The sequence below is a fragment of the Strix uralensis genome, chromosome Z, assembly GCF_047716275.1.
Source record: "Strix uralensis isolate ZFMK-TIS-50842 chromosome Z, bStrUra1, whole genome shotgun sequence".
Classification (NCBI taxonomy): domain Eukaryota; kingdom Metazoa; phylum Chordata; class Aves; order Strigiformes; family Strigidae; genus Strix; species Strix uralensis.
Window position 1 is genome coordinate 27,511,269 of NC_134012.1, and position 18,134 is coordinate 27,529,402.

General features: G+C 41.2%; 1 protein-coding gene across 3 annotated transcripts in view; it reads right to left on the minus strand.

The window, feature by feature from the left end:
- Positions 1-18,134, minus strand: part of ARHGEF28 (Rho guanine nucleotide exchange factor 28) — a 100,380-nt gene that overhangs the window by 23,933 nt on the left and 58,313 nt on the right. For 2 of the 3 annotated variants that reach the window (XM_074856353.1, XM_074856355.1), the window contains 14 exons: positions 16,784-16,835; positions 16,071-16,218; positions 15,847-15,965; positions 14,843-14,983; positions 14,135-14,385; positions 13,094-13,216; positions 12,589-12,706; positions 11,457-11,711; positions 10,432-10,508; positions 8,658-8,836; positions 7,888-7,979; positions 6,830-7,012; positions 4,063-4,194; positions 3,272-3,357 (listed from right to left, as the gene is read on the minus strand). In XM_074856353.1, coding sequence (XP_074712454.1) covers positions 3,272-3,357; positions 4,063-4,194; positions 6,830-7,012; positions 7,888-7,979; positions 8,658-8,836; positions 10,432-10,508; positions 11,457-11,711; positions 12,589-12,706; positions 13,094-13,216; positions 14,135-14,385; positions 14,843-14,983; positions 15,847-15,965; positions 16,071-16,218; positions 16,784-16,835 — 1,956 coding nt within the window. The remainder of the gene's footprint in view (positions 1-3,271; positions 3,358-4,062; positions 4,195-6,829; positions 7,013-7,887; positions 7,980-8,657; positions 8,837-10,431; positions 10,509-11,456; positions 11,712-12,588; positions 12,707-13,093; positions 13,217-14,134; positions 14,386-14,842; positions 14,984-15,846; positions 15,966-16,070; positions 16,219-16,783; positions 16,836-18,134) is intronic. The other variant, XM_074856354.1, reaches the window with a different exon arrangement.

Genomic DNA, 18,134 nt, shown 5'->3' on the forward strand with positions numbered 1-18,134 from the left:
TCCACTGCAGCAAAGCTCAGCCACTTCACACTTTTCACCCTGCTCCCATTTCCTAAGAAGCTTTCTAAATTTATGGGGTGACTCCACCCATAATCCCTTCATCATGAAGAACAGCTCCTCTGAAAAAGATAAGGTGAAACAGTGGAGAATAAAACGTCTCTTCTGAGGCTATGCTGAAAAGACTTCCTGCATGATTTTTCTCTTTTTTTTTTTTTCTCCAGAGGACCAAAGGAGGGTTTGGGGAATATTTGCTCTCTCTCTGATTCTGGTAAGTTCTCTACTGAGACTCATTTCCACCACAGCGAGCAAAGCAGCTGTTCCATTTAGCTGTGATAACTGAAAATGAAGATAAAAAAGGCCAGGCCCCAAAACACAGTTCAGTGCAGACAAGCTAGGGGAAAAAAGGAGCATCAGCTGCAGCACTTCCTCTACTCCTCTTCCTACCTCTCTCATTTTCTCCCTTCAGTATTTCCCTCCTTTTCCTCTCCACATCTTCACCTCCTCCTCCACTTCTCACTGCACCCATGAGTCACATAACTCCTCATCTCTACGGTAAGAAGCAGAGGACTTTGCATGGATGTCTCTGTGCAGTACAAGGCTGACACAAGGGAGCTCCACTGTCCCTTTGCTGGGTGGCCAAGACGAGCAGTGGGTAAGGAGGAAGACCAGAGTCAAGAGGGAGAGAGGAGAAGGAGATGCTGTCAGGATGAGGAGGAGTGAGTGTACACAGGAGAGCCCACATGCTGAACATGAGTGGGGATTCTTTCAGTTTTTGAAGCCCTTTTTAATTCAAAAAAGGAGGTGTACAGGGTTATTGAAGGCTTGGCTGGCTTTGGTATGGCCAAGGGATAACAAGTGGCCAGCCCAAGTACCTCTGGTCTCCTCACTGCAGCACCACCTGAGCACTAGGGGATGAGCCCAAGGCAGGTTTAGTTGTGCTAGCCGGGGTGACAGCAGCATTGCAGCTGCACCACTACAGCTTCAGCACAAGCCCTGGAAGTCCAGCTAGGTCTGAAGCAATATATTCAGCTACTTAACCTGTCCTGCAGACCGCTGCCACCTCCCTGGCACCCCTCCCTACTGCCTTGGTTCAGAGCAATGAGCAGCAGAGGAGATGAGGATGGTCAGATCCCAGGGCAGGCCGTGTGCACAGTGCCTCAGACAAGCCCCGAGAGATGTGATTACAAGGCAGGAACTGGGGGGACGAGATGGGGACCACCTCTCACAGCTGCCCACTTGGGACTTCACATCTTGCACAGACAACGCTCTTGTTTCTGATAGTTGGTCAGCATCTAACCCCTGAGCTGCAGTTTTTTGCACCGGCTGTCCACCTCTTGGTTTCCCAGGCTTGACGGCCTGAGGCCGGTGCTGCCACCCCACAAACCCAGGACTGCACACCCAGCGACTGAAGGCAGGCAGGAGAACATCCTCTACCCTTGAAAGCACTTGCCTTGCCTGTTTTGTTTGCTCATTCTGCCACCTCCTGGTAAACCTGATTCTGACATGGTAAAATGTGACGAGTCTTGCCCAAATAACAGGCCAGACCAGAACAGTAACTTAGGGTGGAATAGTTTGCTGCAGATCCCTTTAGTCCAGCTGCAGCTCAAAGCAGGGCTAGTTTCAAAGTTAGATGAGGTTGCTCAGGGCCTTCTCCAGTCAACTCTGGGATAGCATGAGGGGTAATGGCTTTAAACTGAAAGAGGGTAGATTTAGTTTAGAGATAAGGAATAAATTCTTTACTATGACGGCAATGAGACACTGGAACAGGTTACCCAGAGAACTTGTGGATGCCCCCTCCCTGGCAGTGTTCAAGGCCAGGTTGGACGGGGCTTTGAGCAACCTGGTCTAGTGGAAGGTGTCCCTGCCTGTGGCAGGGGTGTTGGAACTAGATAGTCTTTAAGGCCCCTTCCAACCCAAACCACTCTTATGATTCTGTGGAGACCCCATAACCTCTCTGGACAACCTGTTCCTGCTTGATCCCTCTCATTATTTTTTTTTCTTATATACAGTCAGAATTTCCCTTGCTGTAACTTGTAATCTGGGATGCTCATCCTCTTGCTGTGCACCTCTGAGAAAAGCCTGGCTCTATCTTCTCTATAACCCCAATGGCAATGTTTTCATGTGGAGCTACTGGAACTTTTAATGGGCTAAATCTGAGCCCCTCTATCCTCTATTAGGTTATTTTATTTCCCCTCACCTAGTTTCTGTGTTCCCTCACTTGGACTTTTGTTTTCATCCTATTTTTTTTCCACACACACTCTTCATCCTACACCCTTCTAACACAGCAGTCTGGTAAGTAGGATGACCTAGAGCTGAACATGAGGCAAGTTTATAGGGAGATTAGTGCATTAGCAAAAGTCTTCCAGAAATAGCTAGGAAAAAAACTCCAAGGTTTCAGGCACACAAGTGCTCTTTCAGATCTGATGCAAAGACAGTATGTTAGCATTAAGCATCTCCTTTTCTAGCAAACTTTGCTTTCCATTTCAAGTCACTTATCTTCTCTTCTTCTCTCTCCCCTTTATCCCTTTTGTGGTCCTGCTTCTCCATCTAAGGACTCCACAATTACAGTTCACTTTATTTCCACACAGTAATTCATACTGCTCTTACTCTAACACTCTGCTGCTACATAAAATTTGCCATTCCTAATTTTGCCCAGAACTGACTTTTGATTCTGCTTGTTTCCCAGATTTGTTTATGAGTTACAGGACTTTGAAAAATGGACAGTTTCTCTTCTATTCTCTAATTGCTCCATTTTGTTTTAATTCATAATTCTGAAGCAAGCTGGTGTAAGACAATCCATCCTATTTTATGTGGTTGTTCTCAGGACGAAGTTCTTCCAGTGCATAAGTCTTCCTTGCATTAGCTGAGGTCTCTGTCATTGCAGGAGACTTTCATCATCCTGTGAATAGGAGGAGGGAGTAGATGGGATACTATTGTCAGATCCATAGAGATGGATGTATTGAATGATGACAGCAGAGAACCAGGCTCTTAAGTGGCCCATGCAAGTGGTACAGAAACAGTGGCTGTTATTACAATCCAGCAATCTGTAAACCTGGCAGAAAAATGGTTCTGCATTTGGATTGTTTATGATTGCCTTTTAAAAATTCATTATTAATTGCAGTGACTGCTATTAAATTGAATTATCTGGATTTGAGTGAAATGTGCCTATTCCATGCTTTGTGTTTTGGAACAGTCTTTAGATACCCCATAAAAATTTGGACAGTGCCCAGAGTGGTACGTGCAACACAGGAAGAAAAATTGGTTACAATACCTTATCTTCTAGATTGGCACATACCATTGCCTTTTCAACACTGAGATCGACTTCAGATGGTTCTTCAACTTCTTTTATTTCTGCATCTAACAAATAAAGCCCCAATAAAATGCAAGAGAAAGGTATCAAAGCATATTCTGACTAAAGAAACAAAGGACACACTTTTTTTACAGTTCCTCACAGGATCCTGAAAATAGAGATTTACATAATTTGGAGTTACTTAATGGATTCTAGGCTGGGGAAAAAAAATTTGGAAGCCAGGATGGCACAGGTGGGACAATCCAGTTTTCCTACCATAAAAATTACTAGTGTTTCACTTATGAAAGTTTGGAGGTAAGTATAGCCGTATCACTAAAAATGCTCTGCAGCAATAGTTTTTACAGGACTTTATTTGCATTTTCTTGCAAGAAATCCATGCTACCAATTATTGGAATGTCAGTCCTGGTTTTCAGGCCTTCTCATAAAAATTGGCTGACTTGGAAAATGGTCAGTATAGATCTGCTGTGGAACTGAGCAACAGTGATGAGAAAGTGTATGGAGATACCCAAATCTGATTCAATGTTGCTGAATGAAGGCATATGCTACAAAAAAGGTGCAGTGGATACAAGCCATCCATTTACTTCAATGAAGTTATACGACAGTTTACACTATCTGAGTAGTTGCCCAAAGACAACTTTTGTTACATTATTTTCTATTGATTGTGCCATAGACTGAGAGAGCTTTCCAAAAAAACAATCCGGTATCAATTATTTTAGCACTCTGAAGATGTAAAAGCATCAAATTTTACTCACCACCAGGAACCGATTTCAAGATTTCATTGGCACTAAATCTGTCCTTCACACTTAATTCCTCAATACCTTCCTCTGGTGATCTCTCTGTTTCACTCGCTTGTGATGTCGTTACAGCAACATGTAGACTTTCAACTAGAGAGGAAAACATGCAGAATTACAGAGGCCCCTTAAAAAAATCAGTGACATCGAATCATATAATAATTTAGGTTGGAAGGGACTTTCAGAGGTCATCTAGTCCAATGCCTATTCAAAGCTGATGAAACTAAATTGGGTTGCTCAGAGCTTCGCACAGACAAGCTTTTAACATCTCCAAAGACTGAGACTTCACAGCCTCTCTGGGCAACCTGTTACAGTTTTTGACCACCCTCATGGTATATAATTTTTCCTTTCATTTAATTGGAATTGCCTGTGATCCAGCTTGCACCTGTTGCCTCTTGTCCTATCACTATGTGTCTCTGCAAAAAAATCTGGCTTCTCTGTAACCTCCTACTAAGTCAGCTGAGGACAGCAATGAGATCCCACCAAGACTTCTTCTCTCAAGGCTGAACAGACGAGCTACCTCAGCCTCTCCTCCTCAGAAGTCATGTGCTCCAGCCCCCTAGTCATGTTGGTGACCTACACTGGATTTTCTCCAGTTTGTCAATGTCTCTTTTGCCCGGGGAAGTCCAGCACTGGTCACAGCACTTCAGATAGGACTCACCAGGAGTAAGCAGAGGAAGGATCATCTCCCTCAACCCGCTGGCACTTCTTCTAATGCAGCAGCCTGGGAGGCAGTTGGTCTTCTTTGCCACAAGGGCACATCGCTGCCTCATGGTCAACCTGCTGTCAAGCAGGATTCCCAGATGCACTTCTGCAAAGCTATTTTCTATCTAGTCAGTGTCCAGATTGTACCAACACATGGGATTACTCCATCCCAGATGCAGGACTTCGCATTTGTCTTTGTCAAATATCTAGGGGTTTCTCTTAGCACATTTTCCCAATCTACAGAGGTCTCTCCAGCACATTGATCACCCCACCTCATCTGGTGACAGCCATGAATTTGCTAGGACTGTACATAATCCCTTGGTTAACTTCATTAATAAATATGTTGAACAGTATTGGTCTCAGGATCCATCCCTAAGGGAATCCCCTAATAACATGTTGCCAGTTGGACATCATATCACTGATCACAATCCTTTCAGCCCAGCAGTCCAGCCAATTCTCCACCCAGTTATGCAGTTCACATCTCACCAATTCAACTATAAGGATACTACAGACAGTGCAGACAGTGTTGAAGGCCTTGCAGATGTCAAGGTAAACAACATGCACTGCTCCCCTCTCATCATAAAACCTGTCAGGCTGGTCAGACACTATTTGCCCTTGATGAATCTGTGCTGGCTGTTCCCAGTCACTTTCTTGTCTTCCATGTTCTTGGAAATGGTTTCCAGGAGGATTTGCTCTATTACAATCTCAGAGATGGCAGTGAGGCTGACTATTTCATAGTTTCCTAAGTATTTCTTCTTCAAGATGGGTGTGATGCTTGCCTTCAAGTCATCAGGAACCTCTCCCGATCACTGTGACCTTTTAAAGATTATAGAAAGCAGCCTCACAATGACATTGGTCAGCTCCCTGAGCAGCCTTGGATTTATCCTGTTTCATCTCATGGATTTGTGTATATCCAATTTGCTTAAGCACTCCTCCTCTACTGTGAGCAATGCTTTATTCCTACAGAGTCTGATATTAGCTCAGGGACTTAGTATTTTTGTTTTGGAAAATGATCCCCACAAACTGCCTACAGTGTAAGCAATTGTAAGTTCCTTACAGTGTGCTGAAGAATCCTGAAATCCAAGACATCATCAACATCTACATTAATACAAGAGAAAGTGAAAATGAAAAGTGGGCAGAATAAGGTGTGTAAGTATAGACTGCCATTTTAGCTAAAATGACATTTACTGTTTCATCACTGACTTATATTCCCTACCCAAGTTTTATCAATTTTGTCAATAAAATGCCCTCTGACTTCCTAATGATGATGGAGACTAATCTTCATTGCTTTATTGGTTGAAATGTGATTCTTAGCCCACAGCTCTCAGTTTAGGTGATGCTGAAATCTTGTAGTCCTTCTCAAAGAGTGTATGGCCCATACTGGATATGGCTTAGTTTACCAGGACTCTTTTCATCTGAGTTTAGCAGGAGTTAGCTGAACTTCCAACTAGGCATAGTATCCACAAATACTGTTCCCTTCCTTCCTAGGACAGCACTGTAGGTAGCACAAGACTATCATCTCTTTGTTAGATAGTATGCAGAAAAAACATGGCTCCTACAACAGTTCTGGCAGGTGTGTCTTAGCAGATCTGCCAAAATCACCTGCAGCTTGGTCTGCGTATGACCCTATATGATTCTGATCTGTCACCAAATCAACGAAGGTAGGTGAAGGTCAGTGATCAGATGCAATATCACACTGCATCCTGTGATCTGCTTCACAGACCTGTACTGCAAAGAGGACAGCTAAGGAAACAATCCTCAGGTGCAATCTAACACCTTGTCCCTGCCTGCTTACATATGATGCTAAGCACTAAACATATGCCTTATCTTACAATCTGACAGGTATCATCTCATGCATTTGACAAGTATGAAGTTGGGAGACTTCTCTTCAATGCCCTTTGCTCAGTTTTAACTGCTAGTTCTTGAGACTTGATAGAATCACAGCATAAGGCAACACAGTTGTACTTTGTTACCTTGAATTATCTGCCCATGTGAAGAGTTCACTCTTCCCATGCAAACTTACCTTCTCTGAGTGCTGCTGCCACCAATGAAACAGCCTGTGGAGTTTCTCCAGAATTGGGTTTGATAAGGAGGTGAGGTTCTACATGAACATCTTCAAACCCACTCACACCTCCCAGTTCTGCATAGATACGCAACTTCTCTTCCAAATAACTACAGATTTGATGGTCCTGGTTATTCAGTGATTCTGCCAAACAAAATTGAACGCTGTATTAATGTTTTTTATCGTGCAGGCAAAGTACGTTCCCCAATCACCCTTCTAATCCTTACATCACATATACATGGCTAACACAAGCTAGGCCTTTTTTAAGTGGCCAGGAACCAAATTCATTCCATAGTCTGTCCTACTGAAAGGTGGCACAGATCCTGGCAGAGGGCCAGGCGAGTGCCCTACCCTGATGAGGTGGCCTTGGCTGCACTCTGGGGCCCTCCGCTACCTCATGTTATCCATGCAATGATCAATGCTGGAAAAGCACTTGACTCAGGCAGTCAGAAGATGTGCTGATTCACTGCCTCAATGTCAAAGAAGAACATCTACTCTCAGCAGAAGATGCCCTTCCCTGTGGCTCTCTACAGGAAGGACATTGGTCGAATTTCTCTCTTTGCAGAAGTATAAAGATGTGTAAGTTAGATGTAGGAGAACCAATAAAGCAGAATTTATCCCTATCAGCTACATTTTCACATAAAAATAATAGCAGCTAAGGATGAAATAACATGAACAAGCACAAAGCCACACAATTACTGAACGTTTGAGATATTTCCACCAACAAGGAACTACCTGGCCCTGATGTTAATCTGGGAAATTTGGTGTTTATTCTGAAAGCATTCATTGTTGTTCTTCTTTTTTACCAATGGTAATGTAGAAAAAATATAAAGTGTTTGGCAAAAAAATGGTTCTCTTTCAATAAACTCACATGATACCATCAAACCACCCCAGCCTTCTCCACTGTGACTCTGCCTATCGAGCCACTCTGAACTCATCAACCAGTACGGGCACATGATTCATTCATCCTGAACTCTCAGGATGCAGGAGCTTTCAGAGTGACAGAAAAGGTACTGCACCTTGACATTTCTGAATTCTGGATGCTTTGGCCTCAGCAATATGTCTGTCCTCATCAGATTCATTCATTTTTCCTTCTTCTTCCTGTGGACAACTTCACAGACGAAAGACAAACAAAGGTGGATAAAGCAAAATCTGCACATCATATATTCATCTTCAGTACAGTGTTGCTTTCATAATAAATAGAACTCACCAGCACCAACTTTTGGTACAAACCAGAAGCATACCATTTGTCTGCTTCTTTAAAAGGCAGTAAGGACATAAATCAGACTGAAGGACTCCTTTTAACTCTGTCAGTGCTGCATCATGCAGCAAATGGGTGGCTAGCCCTCAAGCAGGTTTGCTGTGCTAAGCATAAGCTTGGACCCCATGAGGAGCAATGCTTTCCCTGCCATTCTTAAGGAGCTCACACCAAGATAACGGGCATGATTGGGGATTTCCCAAAAATGGTTGTATGGACACCTGCAGGACTCTGGAAAGCATCCAGTGCCAAAAGCAAAGGTAAAGCAAAGCTTACAGTGGCTGGTAAGGACATCTAATGGGGAGCAGGGAGGGTCTGCTGATTCAGTGGGAAACCAGAGGTAACATGGGAAGTTTTGCAGAAGTGATAGTAAGGTTTTGGGGTCTGTGAATCCTGAGCTCAGAGGAAAACCCAACCTCACAGGATGAATCCAGTGCAATGCAGAACAGAGAGCACTCTGCCATGAATATCCAACTGACCTCCCATCTGCTTTGGGCTGCCAGGATGAAAAACAAAAGCCTTTTCCTCTACCTTTCCACTGCATCTTGAATATGCCTCATCCAGTTGTTACGTTCTTCTTTGGAGTTGGTATGAACCTCATACATTTCAGGCCCTGCAGATGAAGTGCTAATCAGAAACATCCCCCTTTCTTCATTGGCTACTTCTCTTACTATGAGCTTCTGAAGGGAGATAACAGAAGGCTTCTGGTCCTGGGGGAAACAGTCACAGCACATGCAAATAACAAATGAGTCTCTTATCACACTTAGAAGAGCAAAATTTTTCAATTAATTGAACTAATTCTAGTCCTGGTATAGTCAGACTACATATGTTCTCACCAGGTGTAAGAGGCTGCAAGTTTGGAGTATTCAGACATCTTTTTAAACTATTTTAAAATACATTCTAAGATTGAGTGCACCCTCATCAAGTTTGCTGGTGACACCAAGCTGCATGGTGCCGTTGACACGCTGGAGGGAAGGGATGCCATCCAGAGGGACCTTGACAGGCTTGAGAGGTGGGCCTGTGCAAACTTCATGAAGTTCAACAAGACCACGTCCTGCACATGGGTCGGGGCAATCCCAAGCACAAATACAGGCTGAGTGATGACTGGATTGAGAGCAGCCCTGCGGAGAAATACTTGGGGGCATCAGTGGTTGGAAAACTGACTGTGAGCCAGCAATGTGCACTCACAGCCCAGAAAGCCAACCGTATCCTGGGCTGCATCAAGAGAAGTGTGGCCAGCAGGTTGAGGGAGGTGATTCTCCCCCTCTACTCCACTGTCATGAGACCCCGCCTGGAGTACTGTGTTCACCTCTGGGGCACTCAACATAAGAAGGACATGGACCTGCTCAAGCGAGTCCAGAGGAGGCCACGAAGATGATCAGGGGGCTGGAGCACCTCCCCTGTGAGGACAGGCTCAGAGAGTTGGGGTGGTTCAGCCTGGAGAAGAGAAGGCTCCAGGGAGACCTTACAGTGGCCTTCCAGCACTTAAAGGGGGCCCAGAGGAAAGACGAGGACTCTTTATCAGGGAGTGTAGTGATAAAATGAGGGGTAACGGTTTTAAACTGAAAGAGGGTAGATTTAAATTAGATATAAGGAAGAAATTATTTACTGTGAGGATGGTGAGACACTGGAACAGGTTGCCCAGAGAATTTGTGGATGCCCCCTCCCTGAAAGTGTTCAAGGTTGGACGGGGCTTTGAGCAACCTGATCTAGTGGAAAGTGTCCCTGCCCATGGCAGGGGGGTTTAAGGTCCCTTTAAACCCAAATTGTTCTATGATTCTATGATTTATGAACAAGTAAAGCACTGGGTATGTGCTAAAAAGTAAATCCCAGAAGCTCAATGATACTGAGGCACAGTATTCATATAACGTTTATATTTAAATAGTTTCGGAACTTCTCTCCATGACTTTTCATACATTTTTATGTGTGCTTACTACTACATTTGCAGTTAAAATTGTTCTTCTGTTTTGTTTTACAGAACCAGAAGTTAAAATTTATTTTAGATAATTGAAGAACCTGCTCTACTTCCTGCCTTCATAATCAGATAAGGCATGGCACTAAACATATCATTCTGTTATTTTCATCCTTCTTCCTAAAAAATGATTTAATTTTGAAAATAAACTTAATTTTCCATATACTGGCATATTACTGTTCTGAATACACCACCAGGATTTTAGAAAAAAAACAACAAACATACATGTGGGAATAACCTAGAAAAGGACCTAATTTTCAAATATATGCAAAAATACAGGAATATACAAATAAAGAACAATGTGTAAATTCAAACATCTGATAATATACTTACAACAGCTGCAAAGATGTATTTTTGATCTTTTTCTTGTAAGAACAGTAGTACATCAGTTAGAAGCAGAGCTAAGGTGTCTTAAAATGAGAAAAGGAAAATAATGTTTTTTAAGTTAAAGTTATTATAATTATAGTTCATTTCCTCTTTTATCTTTAAAAAGGGAGAAGCCCTGATCAATAAATATCTCACAGAATCCTACAGTAAACTATACAAGAAATATCTAGGTTAGCCTATGGTCTGCATGAAGTAACTGCAATTTGCATCTCCCAGGAAAGACCACACTTTCAGCTATCTACCCTCCTGCAGCACTGTGCTGGAGCCCTGGCCCAGTGGAAGAAGAAATCCTCACTCCCATGTCAGTACAGCTTCCCCAGGCCACTCACAGGCAACCTGGCAAAGACTATCCCGCATATATTTTGTTTTGCCTATGCTGCAACATATACTCACAGCACAGTATTACACTGGTAAAAGTATTTCTGGAATAACAATGAGCAGATAGCTTTATAAAGTTGTTCATCAAATATTAGTAAGCTCCAGAAAAACCCAACCCCTACATGTGATTAACACCAAAAATCAAATTCTGGGCTTGAATGTAAAAATCTGGCTCCAGTCAAACGTGACTTCTGACCTTCTGTTCTACTGCGAATGTCCCAGCATCGCTGAAGAACAGAATGTGATTTTTCATGCATTATTTTCAATGGTCAGTACTGTGAACAATATAAATGTACAAGTCAGGACTCTATGTTATGGGATGAAATGGCAAACCAATGAACTGGAAGAAATGCAGCCAATGGCTTTGTATGTGAACTTGTCTTCTTATCCAGATATGCAGTGAATTACCCACAAACCATGGCAGCTTCTGGAACTACTCGTCTAGCAATTAGCAGCATATTCTCAATACCATTACCTCAGAAACTGGTGTTTGCAACACAGCATAATAAAGTGTTTTCATTCTTAAATCCAACCATCTTCATAGGTTATTTGCAAATAAAGTGTTAAAGAACTTCACTCCTCAGATGGAATACCTTTGAAACGACCAGTTGCTGTCTTCCAATACACTAAACCTTCATGAAGAAGTAATATCTCTTTCTTCATCAAGTCTTGCTTCCTAAAAACATGGCCATTTTTCAGCTTTGTATATGTTTTGTTTTCAGTTCTACTGAGAATTTCCAACAGCTTTTGCTTTTTCTCATATTCATTCACTTTCAAATCTACTGCTGCAATCATGTCCTTAATTAGACAAAGAGCTTTGCATAAGTTTTTATGTTCTTCTGTTCCTTCTGTATGAAAAAAAATAAACATGAGAGTAGTCAGCACATTAAAGAAAAGATATAATTCCTTACTTACTGGGAACAATCAGCATGATGCAAAGCTTAAATTGATAAATATGTCATTTTAAGTTGAACCTGACAATTGATCTGCTAGAAATATTGGAAGCATCTACCTTTGTTTGACTTGCCTGTTAAAAGATGACATGTACCTCAGATATATTCATTAGTCAAAACAACACAATGAATAGTTTCTGGCATATTTATGAGCTGTAAGCATTTAAAAAATTTTACTGCCCAAGTAAATCATATAGTATATTACTATTCTGGCTAAGTAAAAAAATCCCTTGAAACAGGATTGCAACCACAAAGGGTTTGCATTTGGATATGAAGCTTTCCACAACACTCATTTATTGCCCATTGGAAGAGGCAATATCTGTATGTTATTAGTATCTCTAAAATGCTCTATAAAATTTCAGATGTCCTTCAAGTTTTGGTTGAAAAACTGGAGAGCAATTTACAAAACATTTGACTAGCCCTACTTACAAGAGATTACATCAGAATTAACTTCAAAGAAGGTGTAGATGCATGCCTGAATTAGGAAAAGATCTTGACTAGAGGATGTGAACTAAAACAAGTATGCTTTCTGGACTTCTACAGCTTACCCACCTGGAATCCTGGAAATCTTCACAGCACTGCCTTGACAAAAATTACATACACCAGACACCCTGCTTAGGTGACATTTGCCCAAACAATAGATATATACATTGCCCTGGTTCTCTACAGAGCAGTGAATTTCATCTTTTGTTATACTGCAGCAATGCATATTCCTTGCATTAGAAACATGCTGGGATTCCAGACATGAAGCAACACTTTAGCTTTTATTCACCTTTTGAGTATTGCAATATCCTTTCAACCAGAACAGGGTATTTGGTGATTCGCTGCGTGACAAGCAAAATGCACTCGGGGATTCCTCGGCGTCGTGCCAACAGGTTACTATTTCTCAGCTGCACAGACACAAATATATACCTTAAGCAGTAAATCCACATTAAACCACCAATTGACTAATAAGAAACACAATCTAAATGCATTAGAATAAGCTAAAACAAAATGCTGGGTTATCTGAACCATCCCCAAGGAACAGTTTCTTCCATGAGGGTTGAGGTGTACAAAACAAAAACATGTGTGTAATACACACTGGATGCCAAAGCTTTCTAAAATTTGAAAGAAAAATGTAATTTATCAGCTCACAGGTTGAGGAGCAAAAAACTTTGCTATTTTATTAGCTATTAAAAGTGAGTTACTGAATAGAATTTCAATCCTAAATCTAAGTAAAAGCTTATCTTTTTCATGAGTATTTTGTCAATAGCAATCACATTTCGATGTAAACTTACTTTAATAAAATTCTGGAACTTCTTGTTTTGTTGCAATTCTTTGAAGAGATTAACAGCTTCTTTTTGATGGCTGCAAAACTCTCCGTATATTTTCTTCATTTTAGTTGCATTTTTCTCTGAAAACTGAAGAAATTAAGAAGTGAATTGTGCTCAACATTGCACCTAACAGGAAAGTGTATACCTTTAATTAATATATTTTGTACAAATATGGAACTTTTATGCTACTTGTTTCTCAAGTTTTCTGAACTTCACTACCAGGGCCTGTGACTGCAGAATGAAAACGGGCTAGCTATTTTTAGGAGCAAGAAGAGGAATGTAGACTTGAGAAAGTACAAGCAACCTCCGCTACAGTCTTGCCATAACAGCTAGAACAATGATTATAACAGCGTTTTCTTCACCTTTTTGCAAACACAATCTCTTTGAGGCTTATTTATGTTTCTCTGATCTTCACGCCACTTCTAGACAAGGTAACGGTTCAGCTTCTTTATTTCAGTGGAGTGAAAACTGACTGACTGAAGGTAAAAAGCCACACTCTCCAGTTTGCAAAGAACTGAAGTGTGACCAGCAAGCAGTTAGTCTGCTGTTCTACGGCCACCATAAACACACTGTGACCACCCCTTCTCTAGTGAGAAACAACTTGAGATGCACCATGCCAGATCACTATGAGAAATGAACAGGTATTTTTTTCCATTATCAGCCAATTCTTCACACCTCTGCTCAACTGTTAAAAAAGTGAATCCATTGCTTCCATCTTTCACAGTCCATGGTATGATGGCAGCAGCCTTCTACTGTGAACAGAACCAAGTTCATCACTTTCCTCATCACTTGTACCATATAGGTAGAAGTTCATCCCAAGTTCATCACAGTTACCTGTCAGTAATGACTTTCTCTCACTGCTATTTCACCCTGCAATAATCTGGAGGGGACACTCTTTGAATTTTATGAGACAACCATAGCCCTCTTCTTGCCCACAGAAGTTTTAAAAGTTAATAAACCAGGAACCTTGACTACCTAAAGGATTAACAGATCTGATGTCTCTACCTGCTGCACAAGAATGTCTCCAATTCTGTTGATGACAAAATTATGTTCACTCCCTGCCTCACATGATTCCTGCCGTCTCTCCTTCATTCTGCAGAAGAACTGCTTGTGCATCTCCAGCAGCTCATCTAAGCAGGGGAATATTCTGTCCACTGTGCTGTGGTCCAGCTGCAGTTCTTCCTTCATCCCCTTCCTGAATATTTCAGACATAATGAATAAGGTATGGATGTGATGCACTTCTGTTTGCATCAGCTCTGCAGTATAAAAGAAAACAGCATAGTATAGTAACATGAACATTTTGCACAGCTTCTAAGATACACTTTAGCAACATTCAAATATACAGTCATAATCATTTTTCCTGTGTGACCCTCAAACCTTATAGATTATGTCAGTAGGAAGACCTCCTTTATCTGGCTCTCTCAACTGTACCCCACTGAACAAACTGGGGTTGCAACTGCTTGAACTGGGGATTGAATGAGGTCCCTTCCAACATCAACCATTCTGTCAACAGGATAGACATGTCTCTGATACTCACTACTCTACATTTCCTTAGGTCTAGGACACATTTAATTTGTGACAAAAATGTTCTTTGAGAGTTGTTATTATTCTGAGTTGAAGCATTCATTCTTCTGGACATGAAATGTGTAGGTTCCCTCTTTATTTTCTATGCCAAATTGTTTTTACACCTACACAAAGCTTTGAAATACTGACCAAAAATTACATCCTGCCTCTTGATGACATCCTTTTCTTGCTTGCTACAGAACATTGGATCCACAGCAAGACTCCAGGACTCTGCCTCAAACTCTCGTACATCTGTGCGGAGATCAGTCCACTGAGACAAATCCACATCATCTATGACAAAATGTATACCTCATTAACACCAGGCATATGAACAGTAAGGGAAATCCCTTTGCACATGCAGATCTATTCATATAGTAAGGGGAATGCGTCACAGGGATGAATTCTAGACAAGGCTTCTGCAAACACTGGCAGTGGCATTACAATAGAGAAGCTTTCTAGATGTCAATATCATCACCAAGGTGTTGAAATGCAAATGTGACAGCGGGGGAGGAGGGGAGGAGAATTAAAAAAAAACCCAACACCCTTCTTCCCTTCTTTTCTCAGGTTAAATCCTTTTTATGCTTCTTCACTTGAAGAAACTTTTTAATATTTAAAAACAAAATTCAACATTTTTCAAAAGTAGATGTACAGTGAGAGATATCTGCACCATCCTTTGTGAGTGAATGCCCTTCAGCTTTGAAATTCAGTCTCACACCCAGCTACAGAAAAAGCCTATTTCTATTCACTTCACAATGATATGTGGCCATTTTAGGAGGGCAGTTCACCAGTCAGAGGTAAGATTTTGGGGCTACTCAAGAGATACAAGTGATGTAGGTTTACATTTTGCAATGTACACTGTCAATGGGGATGATTAGATGAGTGCAGAAGAAAAGTATATTGCTGTTCTGGTAATACCGTACAAAAATATTCTAAAAGTTATCACAGAGTTTGTTACAAGGAAGAAAGGAAAAGTTGTATTTTAAGACTGATTTGTCTGATTGTATCATTTTAATGAAGGACACAATTATAATTATAAAAAATAGGTGCTCTTGTTTTAGCAGATGCAGTAGCTTCCTATAGCAACTAAGGAGTTTTTCTATTTTGCACTTTCCAATACAGGTTATAAAATGCAACATCTGTGCAATACTTCTCACCTTCCATCATAAAAGGATCCATTGAAGCAAAGGTCCCTACTGCTTGTAACAACTCTTCAGACTGTGACTTGGAACTCCAGCTGCTAGTCTCAGAGCCTTGTTCAGAAAATGGAGTAGGTCTACAGCAGGGGAAAAAAAACCCAAAACATTTATTTAATTATTTCAATTTTTCTAGTAATGCTGAATAATGTATTTAACATAGTCCCCCGGTAGCTTCCCTCTACCTTTCAAAACTGGCACTGGGGAGACTTTTGGACACCAAGTGGGACTGTTGCAAGGCTTCCCTACTTCCAGCAGCCAGTCCAATAGGCATAGAGGAAGAAGGATGCACTGGGAAGAGCACCATCTGAGAGACGTTTCCAGGCAGGGAATCTGTGAGGCAAAGCACAAGACAGTATTTTGACAAACAATGTAGAGTATGTCATCAACAGCACACTTATACTGAGAAATGCTATCTGGTGTTCATATTGACCTATACTGGGTATCAAGAGGGTCCGCTTGCCATGGTACAAGACCGTGATGCTCTCCCATGGAATATAAAGATAAGCCTGTAGGCAAAGTGGAATAGCTCTGGTGTGGATATTATTAAGACAAAAACAAAGTCAAATCATACACGCTCTAACATTGCAACCTGAAGACAAGAGACCCAAATATTTGTGCATATGGTAAATGACACAGTCAAAAGCACAAGACAGGACTACTTCTGATGTTCATTCTCACTGAAAAAAAATAGTAAAACTCCCAGTCATTTTAGTAGAAGAGTTAATTCAACAGTAATTTCTTTAAAAAATCCTACTTGTATTGGACACACTCTTTCTTACAAATATTGACATGAAAAATAGAAACACACAAAAGATGCAGGAAAGTGTGTTGTCAGTCCCATGATTTTTAATCAAGGCTTCACTTAGATGTGCTACGTTTACACTTCCTAACTTACTTGTTATGCCAGCTTGGGGTTTGTTTTTATTATGGTACTTCTCCTGAGATTTCTGAAAAAAATAATAATTTTATGAAATTGTAATGAAATCATAGCTGATAACACATTGAATAGTCAAGTCAGTAACTCACTTCCGTATATCATCACACAAAAGGGCTTCAAGAAAGTGGTCCTAAATTATGGTCCTAATTTCTACCAATACCTAATAAATCCGAGTTTATTGGATATTGGTAAACAACAATATTCAAAGTAGAATGCTATTATTTGTACTAAAATACAAAACTGAATCTGCTTGTTCTAAACCAAGTCACTGCGTTGCAGCATTCTACTACGAATACTGCCTGTGAAAGCTGCAAGAAAAGAGTTCACATTCATGGCTTTATACTCAAATACACTCGAAGCATTTGTGGCAGGGCACTACGTGAGCAAGCCTGAGTATCAGAGGAAGAATCAATCTCCCTCCCAAAGTGAACTTTTGCAAAACCTTTTGCTACTGCTGTGCTTAGGCATGTATTTCACTTGAGGTGGGTCAGTGAACATTTTCTGCACCTCATTCTTGTTGAGATGAGTGGGAGGTGGTTTGGGCTCTTGTTTCCTGTTGACAAATAACCCACCAGCCCCAGTGATTAAACCTGCCAGTTCAGCTGTCCTAATGCCCTAAAGTTGCACAGAAATTTGTACAATGATGTGACAGCTATAACCAAAATAAATAAAACCACCTGATATACGTCCAGTTTAAAGCTTGTTTACGCTGAAAGAGTCTGTACGGAAACATGTTCTCCCTGCAAGCTGCCATGATGCATAAGCCAGCTACACCAGAAAGACACACTCCACTAATTTGAAAAATGACCTGTATCACTGTGGCACGCTTTTTTGCAAGTCCCACTTTATTCCATGAGAGCAGAAGCCTTACACATCTGGTTTTGAAAACTGTCTTTGTCATGATAATGTCACTATACATAGATTCCTATTTAAAAGAAGGCAGTATCCATCAGCTCTAGTGCTGATTTTGCCCTGTCTGCAGTGACAGCTGAACACTGGGAGCAACTGCCTAGGCAGGTTGTGGAGTCTCCTCCAGAGATTTTCCAGAACAGGTCAGACAAACGTCTGCCCAAATTGTTACCTAGAAGTGAGACTGCCTGAGAGTGAGATGGACTAGGTCGCCTCCCAAAGTCCCTTCTCTGCTTTCCATTATTCCAGATACAGGATCCCTGCTTCTACACAAGAAGCTATCTGTGGTTTTGAGAAGCTTTTCTTTTTAACCCCTTTTGCATCCCACCAGGCACACAATTTGAGCTTGCAACTCTTCAAAAATAGAAATATCTTTTTCAACTCATTTTTGACTCTTTTC